The 12,767-nt window shown below is 38.0% G+C and overlaps 1 protein-coding gene across 1 annotated transcript in view; it reads right to left on the bottom strand.

Moving 5' to 3' along the window:
- Positions 1-5,615, bottom strand: part of LOC108301279 (axonemal dynein light chain domain-containing protein 1) — a 21,480-nt gene extending 15,865 nt beyond the window's left edge. The window contains exons 1-2 of the mRNA XM_017524411.2: positions 5,472-5,615; positions 4,328-4,432 (exon numbers count right to left, since the gene is read on the bottom strand). Coding sequence (XP_017379900.2) covers positions 4,328-4,432; positions 5,472-5,596 — 230 coding nt within the window. The 5' untranslated portion in view covers positions 5,597-5,615. The remainder of the gene's footprint in view (positions 1-4,327; positions 4,433-5,471) is intronic.
- Between the last annotated feature and the right edge of the window lie 7,152 nt (positions 5,616-12,767).

The raw sequence follows: 12,767 nt of genomic DNA, 5'->3' as shown, positions 1-12,767 counted from the left end.
TTTTTTTTTTTTGAAATTAAGTTTCACTCTTGTCCCCCAGGCTGGAGTGCAATGGTGCAATCTCGGCTCACTGCAACCTCCACACCTGGCTAATTTTTGTGTTTTTAGTAGAGACGGGGTTTCGCCATGTTGGCCAGAATGGTCTCAAACTCCTGACCTGAAGTGATCCGCTCATCTCGGCCTCCCAAAGTGCTGGGATTACAGATGTGGGCCACTACACCTGGCCAAACATATTCTTAACACTTTCATAAATGGGAAATTTCTTCATGCTATAATATAAAAGGAAATATCTGAAATGCTAAAATTATAAATTGTTTGATCTTATTTTTGTTTAAAAAAAAAAAAATACATACAGAAAGTTCTAGCCTGAGTAATTTGGCACGTGAAAGAAATAAAGGGCAACCAAATTGGAAAGAAGGAAGTCAAATTGTTCCTGTTTGCAGACAGCAAGATCTTATATATTTAAAAAACAAACAAACCTAAAAGTGGCATCAAAACACTCTTAGAATTGATATACAAATTCAGTAAAGTTGCAGGATACAAAATCAACATAGAAAAATCAGCAGTGTTTCTAAACACCAACAATGAAACAGTAGAAAAGAAATCAAGAAAGCCATCCCATTCATAATAGCTACCAACAAAGGACATCTAGGAATAAATTTAATCAAGAAAGTGAAAAATATCTACAAAAAAAACTTCAAAACACTGATGAAAGAAATTGAAGAGACACAAATAAACTGAAAGCCATACCATGCTTCTGGATCAGAATAATTTATATCATTAAAATGAACATATTGCCCAAGCAATCTACAAATTCAACACAACCCCTATCAAAATACCAATGTCATTTTTTGCAAAGAAAGAAAGAAAAGAAATGAAAAGAACAAAACACACTTTAGGAGACAAGGCAGGAGGATTATTTGAACCCAAGAGTTTGAGACTAGCCTAAGCAATATGGTAAGACCATGTTTCAGGAAAAAAAAAAAAATTAGGCAGGCATCAGGCACTCTAATGTGTACCTGTAGTTCCAGCTACTCAGTAGGTTGATGTGGACGGATTGCTTGAGCATGGAAGTCAAGGGTGCAGTGAGCCATGATCATGCAACTGCACTCCAGCCTGGGTGACACAGTGAATCCCATCTCTATAAGGAATTTTTCATAAAATTAGCCAGGCATGGTGGCTCATGCCTGTAATCCTAGTACTTTGGGAGGCCAAGGCAAGATCACTTGAGGTCAGGAGTTCAAGACCAGCCTGCCCAACATGGCAAAACCCCACCTCTACTAAAAATACAAAAATTCACCAGATATGGTGGCATATGCCTATAGTCCCAGCTACTTGGGAGGATGAGGCAGGAGAATAGCTTGAACTCAGGAGGCAGAGGTTGCAGTGAGCCAAAATCACATCACTGCACTCCAGCCTGGGTATCAGAGTGAGACTCTGTCTCAAAAAGAAAAAAGAAATTTTTGTAAAATTGGAAAAAAATGGCTATTAAATCAGATGCATAGATAGTAGTGTAAGAACACAGGAAACATAAAAAATAATTCTCTAGTAACAAATCTCAACAAAAAGGAAATTTATAAAATGTCTGAAAAAGATTTCAGAATAATTATATTAAATAAACTCAATGAGATACAAGAAAACACAGATAAAGAACACAAATAAATCAGAAAAACAATTCATGATCTGGATGAGAAATTCAACAGAGATAGGTATCATAAAAAGGAATGAAATAGAAACCCTGGAATTGAAGAATTCAATAAATGAAATTAAAAATACGCTTAAGAGCTTAAACAATAGACTAGATCAAGTAGAAGAAGGAATTTCTGACCTTGAAGACAGGTCTTTTGAAAAAACCTAGTCAGACTTTAATAAAGAAGAAAGAGAAAAGAATTAAAAACAATAAAGAAAGCTTATGTAGCTATAATGGGACACAGTAAAGTGACCACATTTTTTTAATTTGGGGAGTTTCAGAAAGAAAAGAGGTAGACAAAGACACAGAAAACCTATTTAACAAAATAATAGCTTAAAAATTCCCAAATCTTACAAGAGATAAAGACATCCAGATACAGGAAGCTCAAAGATCCCCAATATAATCAACCCACAAAGATATTTTCTGAGGCATATTATAGTTAAACTGTCAAAAGTCAGGGACAAAGGGAGAATCCTAAAAACAGCAAGAGAAACGCATCAAGTTACATATAAGGGAATCCACATCAGACTAATGGATTTCTCAGCAGAAACCTTAGGCCAGGAAAAGATGGAATTATATATTCAAAATGCTAAAAGGAAAAAAAAACTGCTAGCCAAGAATTCTATACCTAGCAAAGCCATCCTTCAAAACTGAAGGACAAAAAATCTCTTTCTCAGATAAGCAAAAACTGAAAAAATTTATCACCACCAGACCAGCCTTAAAGGAGTCCTATATTTGGAAGCAAAAAGACAATACCTACCATCATGTAAACACATCAAAGTAAAAAAATCTCACTGGTAGAGCAGAAACACAAAAGAGAAAAAGAAAGGATTCAAATGTTTCCGCTATATAAAATTACCAAACAGAAATGATAAACAATAAGAAGAAAGGAAAAAAAGCTATACAAAATAATCACAATATAATTAACAAAATGACAGGAATAAGTCCTCACCTATCAATAATAACCTTAAATATAAAAAAATTAAATTCTCCCACGTAAAATGTATAGATTGGCTGAATGGATACAAAAACACAACATAAAGATATGCTGCCTCCAAAAAACTCACTTCGCTTGCCAAAACATATATAGCCTAAAAGTGAAGAGATGGAAAAAGACATTCTATGCAGATAGAAACCAAAGCAAGCAGGAGTACCTATACTTGTACCAGATAAAGCAGATTTTAAGTCAAAATCTATAAAAAGAGACAAAGAAGGTCATTATATGAAGACAAAGTGATCAATTCAGAAAAAAAATATAACAACTCTAAATATATATGCACCCAACCCTGGAGTACCCAGATGTATAAAGCAAACATTATTAGATCTAAAGGGAGAGATGAAATGTAATGCAATAGTTGGGACCTTCAAAACCCTACTCTCAGCATTCAAAAGATCATCTAGACAGAACATTAACAAAGAAACATTGGATTTAAGTCACACTTTGGAACAAATGGACATAACAGGAATTTACAAAACATTTTATCCAACAGCTGCAGAATACACATTCTTCTCATCAGCACATGAAACATTCTCCACAAATGGCAATATGCTAGGCGACAAAATGAGTCTCAACAAATTTTTAAAAACTGGAAACATACCAAGTATCTTCTCAGACCACAATGAAGTAAAACTAGAAATTAATAACAAGAGACACTTTGGAAACTGTACAAACATGTGGAAGTTAAACAACATGCAAATGAATGATCACTGGGTCAGTAAATAAATTTTTTAATGTCTTGAAACAAATGAAGCACAGGCCTATGGGATAATGCAAAAGCAGTGCTAGGAGGGAAGTTCATAGTAATAACCACCTCTATCAAAAAAGCAGAAAGATTTCAAATAGACAACCTAATGATGTACCTCAAGGAACTAGAAAAGCAAGAACAAACAAAACCCAAAATTAGTAGAAAAAAAACAAGTCATGAATGTCAGAACAGAAACAAATAAAAGAGAGACTAAAAAAATGCAAAAGATCAACAAAATAAAAAGTTCATTTTTTGAAAAAATAAAATGAATAAATGTCTAGCTAGATTACCCAAGAAAAAAAAGAGAGATGGCTCAAGCAAATAAAATCAGAAACACAAAAAAATAGGTATTACACTGAAATACAATCATGAACAACAATCGACTAGCAAATTGGAATACCTAGAAGAAATAGACATACTCCTGGACACAAAGGAACTGTACCATTCCAAGTGCTTTACTTATATTACTTCCTTTAATACTCATAATAGCCCTATGAGGTAGATAATATTATTATCCCGGTTTTAAATATGGGCAAACTTACGCCCAGAAAAGTTAAGTGACTTCCCCAAGGTCACACAGCAACCAGTATGGTTCCAAAATCTATGCTATCTATGCACACTGCCTTTTTATATTTTCTTGTAGAAAATGAGAAAGTAATAGCCTGCAATCCTCACTCAACAAAAATGATTAATGTTGAAAGCAACAGTCTATTTCCAAGAGAAAAATCATGCTTTACCTTCTTTCCACCCAGAATGAGAAATCAACTAAAATCAGATAAAGTAAGCTATAAGTGTTTTTAGAATTCAGTAAGTTAGTGTCATATGCATTACTTCAGAAAGTATATAAGCTTCTCTTTCCCCTATGTAAGCTACATAACTTTAAGCAACTCACCGGGCATTCTTTTCAGCATCTAAAAGAGCTTGTGCCAAATCCTTGTGGGCCTTTTCTGTTTCCTTTGTTAATTTTACATCATGTGCCTGAACTAGACACAGTTCCCTGGAATAAAGCAAAGAAATTTTAAATTCATATTTGGAGACTTCCAAGAAGTTTCTACCCAGGAAATCAGATTTATACTCAGGAATCTTCTCAGTTATCATGCGTACTTCCCTTCCTAGTTTTTCCACCTTATAAACCAAACCAAGAAATTGAGTATACATTCTAGATGGAATTTTGCCAGGTTTGGAAATAGAATCAGGTGGGCAGAAATCAGGCAGAAAGAAGATGTAGGGGAGATCCTTTAGAATAGAGGGAGGCAGATGTGGACATGCAAGGCCTCCATGCTGGTTGACCCCACTTTCTGATACGCCTATCCTACCTTCTTTATTCTCACCACTAATCATCTTGCTTTAAGGTTAGACATTAGATGATTACTAACTTTGAGGGCTTTATGGTACTTACTTTCTTTGAGATGTGAACCTCAATATCCATAATCATGGCATTGTTCTATAAACTGACTAAGGTAAACATCTGTATTTTACTTTATTTTTATTTTTGTTTTTTGAGGCAGGGTCTTGCTCTGTCACCCAGGCTAGAGTGCAGTGGCGCAATCTCGGCTCACTGCAACCTCCCAGGTTCAAGCAATTCTCCTGCCTCAACCTCCCCAGTCGTTGGGATTATAGGCATGAGCTACCATGCCCGGCTAATTTTTTGTATTTTTAGTACAGATGGAATTTCACCATGTTGGCCAGGCTGGTCTCGAACTCCTGACCTCAAGTGATCCACTCACCTTAGCCTCCTGAAGTGCTGGGATTACAGGCATGAGCCACTGTGCCTGGTAACATCTGTATTTTAGAAGAAAGAGCAAGTCTTTTCTATGTCAAATATATAAAGAATCTTCATTTTTGTGTGAACTTGCATAACCCATTTCTCTATATCTCTATCTACAATGATATCTAGTCCTGTTTGTTCTCTTGCTAAACATGAAAACAGAAGAACTTTGACCTTTAACCATTCCAATTTCCCTAAATATTTTTTACTCCCTTTAAAGACATGATATTGACTCTTGTTTTGTGTTTAAGATAATCACAATTTTTACCTGGTCAGTTCTTCAATAACATGCTTGAAATTATACAATTCTTCTAAAATGCGCTGGTCCATCACTCGCTGAGTTACCAAGTCTTTGTAGAAATCAATCATCTGCCGGGCAATCTGGTCAAGCATTTGCACATACCTCTCTCTGCATGAAAAACAACAAAAAGCTCCTATATCTGATAACTGAATTCAGTAAATTCTCAGCTTACAGAATCAGTGTATGCAAATCAGTAGCACTGGTATATACCAAGAAAACTAAGCTGAGAATCACATCAAGAAATCAACCCCTTTGACAACAGCTACAAAAAAAAAGAAAAGAAAATACTTAGGAATATACTTAACCAATGAGATGAAAGATCTCTACAAAGAAAACTAACTAAAAAACACTGCCAAAAAAACATTGCATATGACACAAACAAATGGAAACACATCCCATGTTCACAGATGAGTAGAGTCAATATTGTGAAAATGACCATACTACCAAACTCAATCTACACATTCCATGCAATTCCCATCAAAAATACCATCATCATTCTTCACAGTAATGGGAAAAAAAAATCCTAAAATTCATATGGAACCAAAAAAGAGCCCACATAGCCAAAGAAATACTAAGCAAAAAGAACAAATCTGGAGACATCACATTACCCAACTTCAAACTATACTACAAGGCTATAGTTATCAAAACAGCATGGTGCTGGTAGAAAAATAGGGACATAGACCAACAGAACTGACTAGAGGACCCAGAAATAAAGTCAGATACTTACAGCCAACCGATCTTTGACAAAGCATACAAAAAACACAATGTAGGAAAAAGACACCCTATTCAACAAATGGTGCTGGGATAATTGGCAAGACACATGTAGAAGAATGACACTGGATCCTCATCTCTCACCTTACACAAAAATCAACTCAAGATGGATCAAAGACTTAAATCTAAGACCTGAAACCATAAAAATTCTAGAAGATAACATCAGAAAAATTCTTCTAGACATTGGCTTAGGCAAAGAATTGGTAACCAAGAACCCAAAAGCAAATGCAACAAAAATAAACATAAATAGATGGGACGTAATTAAACTAAAAAGCTTCTTCTGCACAGCAAAAGAAATCATCAGCAGAGTAAACAGACAACCCATAGACAGGGAGACAATACTCATAAACTATGCCTCAGGCAAAGAGCTAGTACCCAGAATCTACAGTGAATTCCAACAAATCAGCAAGACAAAAAACAAATAATTTCACCAAAAAGTGGGCAAAGGACATTAATAGACAGACCTCAAAAGAAGATATACAAACAGCCAACAAACATGAAAAAAATGCTCAACATCACTAATTATCAGGAAAATGCAATCTAAAACCACAATGAGATATCACCTTACTACTACAAGAATGGCCATAATTTTAAAAATCAAAAAATAATAAATGTCAGCATGGATGTGGTGAAAAGAGAACACTTTTACACTGCCGGTAGGAATGTAAACTAGTACAACTACTATGGAAAACAGTATGGAGATTCCTTAAAGAACTAAAAGGAGAACTATCATTTGATCTAGCAATCCCGCTACTGGGTATCTACCCAGAGGAAAATAAGTCATTACCTGAAAAAGTCACATGCGGGCCGGGCGCGGTGGCTCACGCCTGTAATCCCAGCACTTTGGGAGGCCGAGGCGGGTGGATCGCGAGGTCAAGAGATCAAGACCATCCTGGTCAACATGGTGAAACCCCGTCTCTACTAAAAATACAAAAAATTAGCTGGGTATGGTGGCGCGTGCCTGTAATCCCCGCTACTCAGGAGGCTGAGGCAGGAGAATTGCCTGAACCCAGGAGGCGGAGGTTGCAGTGAGCCGAGATCGCGCCATTGCACTCCAGCCTGGGTAACAAGAGCGAAACTCCATCTCAAAAAAAAAAAAAAAAAGAAAAAGTCACATGCATGTTTACAGTAGCACAATTTGCAACTACAAAAATATGGAACCAACCTAAATGTCCATCAAACAACAAGTGGATAAAGAAAATGTGGTATATACACACTATGGAATAGCTATAAAATGAAATAATGGCATTTGCAGCAACTTGGATGGAATTTGAGACCATTATTCTTTTTTTTTTTTTTATACCTAGTCTTACTGTGTCACCCAGGCTGGAGTGCAGCGGTGTGATCTCAGCTCACTGCAACCTCCACCTCCCGGGTTCAAGCAATTCTCCAGCCTCAGCCTCCCGAGTAGCTGGGACTATAGGTATGTGCCACCACGCCTGGCTAATTTTTTGTATTTTTAGTGGAGACAGGGTTTCACCTTGTTAGCCAGGATGGCGAGACCATTATTCTAAGTGAAGTAACTCAGGAATGGAAAGCCAAATATCGTATGTTCTCACTTGTAAGTGGGAGCTAAGCTATGAGGATGCAAAGGCATAAGAATAATATAATAGACTCTGGCAACTGAGAGGGAAGGTTGGGAGAGGGGTGAGGAATAAAAGACTACATATTGGGTACAGTGTACACTGCTCAGCAGGTGATCAGCTGTATTAGTCCATTCTCATACTGCTATAAAGATATACCCAAGACTGAGTAAATTACAAAGGAAAGATATTTAATTGACTCACAGTTCCACAGAGCTGGGAGGCGTCAGGAAACTTACAATCATGGCAGAAAGGAAAGCAAACATGTCCTTCTTAACACGGTAGCAGGAAGAAGAAAAATGAAAACCCAGCAAAGGAAGAAGCCCTTATAAAACTATCAGATCTCTGGCCAGGCACAGTGACTCACACCTATAATCCCAGCCCTTTGGGAGGCCAACACAGGCGGATCGCCTGAGGTCAGGAGTTTGAGGCCAGCCTGGCCAACAAGGTGAAACCCTGTCTCTACTAAAAATACAAAAATTAGCTAGTCATGGTAGTACATGCCTGTAATCCCAGCTACTTGGGAGGCTGAGGCAGGAGAATCACCCAGAAGGCAGAGGTGGCAGTGAGCTGAGATCGCTCCACTGCACTCCAGCCTGGGCAACAGAGTGAGACTCCATCTCAAAAATAAATAAATAAACAAATAAAACCATCAGATCTCATGAGAATTAACTCACTATCACAAGAACAGAATGGGGGAAACCGCCTTCATGACTAACCATCTCTACCTGGTCCCTCCCACAACATGTGGAGATTATGGCAACTACAATACAAGATAAGATTTGGGTGGGGACACAGCCAAACCATATCACAGCTATACCAAAATCTCAGAAATCACTACTGAAGAACTTATCCATGTAACCAGAAACCAAAAACTTTTCAATGTATCCATGGAGATTTCAATGGCTCCCAATGCTATTGAAAGAAGTAAAATAAGAGAAATAAGCTATCATACAGAAGGAAAGGGAAAAAAGACAGAAAATATGCAAGAGAGAAAGTAATGTTAGGGAATGAAATAGTAAACATACATTCCAAAAGACAGGTGAGATGAACAATCTAGAAAAAAAAGGAATCTAGGCTATGGTTTCCTGCCATGCCATACAAGTGAGTGAGCAACTATAGATAATTGTAACCAGAGCCCTAGTGATTTGGAATATCATATGTGAGATGTAAAACAAAAATAAGACCTTGTGTTTTTTTAATTTCATTTATTTAATCTTTAATTCCACTGACAGAATTATCCAGCCCTTGCTTAAAGGCTGAAAGTGACAGGGGGTTTATCACCTCAAGATGCAACTCATATACTGGAAAGTATCAATTTAAAAAACATCATCTTTAGGATTTCCACCTCCTAACAATATGGGAACTAAATACTCTGAAGGACCTTCCCGTTACAATCTAGTTCGTGCAATCTACAAACTAGATCCATAAGAGAGCATACTTTTCGAAGCATCACTGAGCTTACAGGAAGAAACAGAAGTCTCTAGGGATGAAAAACAAAAGAACAAACAAAAAATAGTAAGTTAGAATGGAGTGGGAGTTGTAAGCAATAAGCAAGCCCAAGGTCAGGGTTGTCTCCAGGAAAAATACCAACACTGAGAACCTGAGACTAAGCCTTGGGCTCACTCCAAAGTGGGAAACATGGGCAAGTGTAGGACTACTGCATGAATCCCAGATTCCAGAAGGGGGCACATGCAAATCATCTTTTCTGGAAAGTGTCCTGGATTCATGTCCTGAGGATGCCATGGCTAATGTCAGCCAAATATGAGCTCCACAAGCAAAGACTGCAAAATGTTAATGTAAATAAACCATCATGAATATGACTCAGAAGAAACAACCAAGAGCAGATTTAGATAGTAAAAGTCTTCATTTACTAGTTATCAGAACTAGAATATAAGACTATGCATGAAATGTTTGAGAAATAAAAGACAGAATCTAAAAATGGGCTGGGCGCAGTGGCTCACACCAATAATCTCAGCATTTTGGGAGGCCAAGGCGGGCAGATCACCTGAGATTAGGAGTTTAAGACCAGCTTGGCCAACATGGTGATATCGCATATCTACTAAAAACACAAAATTAGCCAGGTATAGTGATGCATGCCTGTAATCTCAGATACTCAGGAGGCTGGGGCTGGAGAATCGCTTGAACATGGGAGGCAGACGTTACAGTGAACCGTCATTATGCCATTGCACTCTAGCCTGGGTGACAAGAGTGAAATTCTGTCTCAAAAAAAAAAAATCTATAAATGAATGAGCAATAAAATTATTATATATGATGAGACAGATGTGGAAACAATCCAATAGAACTCTTAAGGGAGGCCAGGCATCGTAGCTCACACATATAATCCCAGCACTCTGGGAGGCTGAGGTGGGCAGATCGCTTGACCTTCTAGAGATGAAAGCTAAAATATCTGAGATGAAAACATATACTAGATAGGATTAAAGTGAGATCCTGTCTCTACAAAGAGATACAAAAAATTAGGGCCAGGTGTGGTGGCTCACACCTGTAATCCCAGCACTTTGAAAGGCTAAGGTGGGCAGATCACCTGAGGTCGGGAGTTCGAGGCCAGCCTGACTAACGTGGAAAAACCCCGTCTCTACTAAAAATACAAAATCAGCCAGGCATGGTGGCACACGTCTCTAATCCCAGCTACTTGGGAGGCTGAGACAGGAGGATTGCTTGAATTCAGGAGGCAGAGGTTGCAGTGAGCCAAGATCACGCCACTGCATTCCAAAGCTCCATCTCAAAAAATATATATACAAAAAAATTAGCTGGGTGTGGTGGCACACACTTGTAGTCAGCTACTTAGGAGGCTGAGGTAGGAGGATCACTTGAGCCCAGGAGGTTGAGGCTGCAATATGCCAAGATCGTGCCACTGCACTCCAGCCTGGGTAACAGAGCAAGATTCCAAGTCCAAAATAATAATAATAGTAATAATAATTAGATAGGATTAAAAGCAGATTAGATATTATAGGAAAAAAGATTAATGAACTTGAAGATACTAGTGATAGAAACTATCCAAAATGAACACAAATAGAAAAGAGCAAAGATGTGTTACTATTAGTGATCTGTAAGACAACTTCAGTACTAGCGGCCTAATACATGTGTAAACAAATTCCCTCAAAAGGGGTTGAGGGACAGAAAAAAACACTTAAAGAAATGCCAAAAAATTTCCATATTTGATGAAAACTATAAATCCACAGATCAAAATGCTTAATAAGCACCAAGCAGAAGAAACGTGAAGAAAACTACACCAAGGCACAGCACAGTGAAACAGCTCAAAAGCAATGGTAAAGAAAAAATCCTAAGATCAGCTCCAGGAAAAAGACATACTACGTTTGGTGAAATAAAGACAAAAATGGCAGCAGATTTCTTAATGGAAACAATGCAAATGAGAAGAGAGTAGGGCAACGACATATTTAAAGTGCTAAATTTAAAAATTCTCTATATCAGGCAAAAATATCTTTCAAAAATCCTCTTATCACCCCAAGGCCAGGTACCAAACAACCAGGGACAACCCCTATGATGCAGTCCCCAGTGAAATTATCCAATCCTAGGCCTATTTAACCTACCTCACCTATTCCTTTCCAAGGAAACCACAATAGAGGTGCCTACCCACAGGTGCCCTCCCTCTTTTTACCTCATGACTGACTTGGTATCTCCCCTAAATGGCCCTGTATGGCATGCTGCTTCTCCCCAGGGAGCTGTGAGTATTACAAAACTATAAAACTCTTTCTGGGTTCTTTCTCTTGATCTGCATTGGGTCTCACTGTACTCACCCAAGACAATATGGCTAAAATAAAATGTGGTACTTACAAAGAAATTCCCAGTACTAACTGCCTATATTAGAAGAAGATTGCATAATGACAACAACTTCCACCTTAGAAACCAGAAAAACTAGAGCAAATCAAAACCAAAGCAAGCAAGCTGGCGGGAGGGAGGGGAGGGAGGGAAGGGAGGGAGCGAAGGAGAGAGGGAGGGAGGGAGGGAAGGAAGGAAGGAAGGGAGGGAGGGAGGGAGGGAGGGAGATAGGGAGGGAAAGGAAAGGAAAGAAAAGAAATCAAGGCTTAAATCAATGAAATAGAAAACTGAAAAACAATAGAGAATATCACTGGATCAAAAGCTGGTTTTTTTCAAGATCAGTAAAACTCATAAAAGTCTAGCTAGATTCGTCAAGACAACAAAACAAAAAAGGAGACACAAATTACAAATACTAGGATTGAGACAGGTGACATTACTACAGATTCCATGAATATTTTAAAATAATAAGAGAATATGAACAGCTTTATATACTAACAAATTCCACAATGTAGATAAAATGAACACATTTCTGGAAAGATGCAAACCACCAAAACTCACTCAAGAAGGACTAGATAACCTGAATATATCAAAGAACAGAATTTGTAATTAAAACCCCTCAAGAAAAGAAAATTCTGGACCCAAATAGCCTTACTGGTGAACACAGTCAAACATTTAAAAAAGAAACACCAAGACTATACAAAAATTAAAAAGGACAGTATACTTTCTAATACATTCTCTGAGGCCAGTATTACTCTAACACCAAAACCAGACAAAGACATCACAAGAAAAGAAGGCTAAAAACCATAGCTCCTTATGAATGCAGATGTAAAAATTCTCAGCAAAATACTAGCAAATCATACCCAGCAACATATGAAAAGAAATATACAGGCCAGGCACAGTGGCTCATGCCTATAATCCCAGCACTTTGGGAGGCCGAGGCAGGTGGATCACCTGAGGTAAGGAGTTCGAGACCAGCCTGGCCAATGTGGTGAAACCCCGTCTCTAGTAAAAATATGAAAACTAGCTGGGCATGATGACGCGTGCCTGTAATCCCAGCCCAGGAGGTTGAAGCAGGAGCATCGCTTGAACCTGGGAGGCAGAAGTTGCA

This window comes from Cebus imitator, unplaced genomic scaffold (genome assembly GCF_001604975.1).
Source record: "Cebus imitator isolate Cc_AM_T3 unplaced genomic scaffold, Cebus_imitator-1.0 Scaffold33, whole genome shotgun sequence".
Taxonomy (NCBI): Eukaryota; Metazoa; Chordata; class Mammalia; order Primates; family Cebidae; genus Cebus; species Cebus imitator.
Note: the sequence above shows the minus strand (reverse complement) of the source record. Positions and strands in the feature narration are given on the sequence as shown.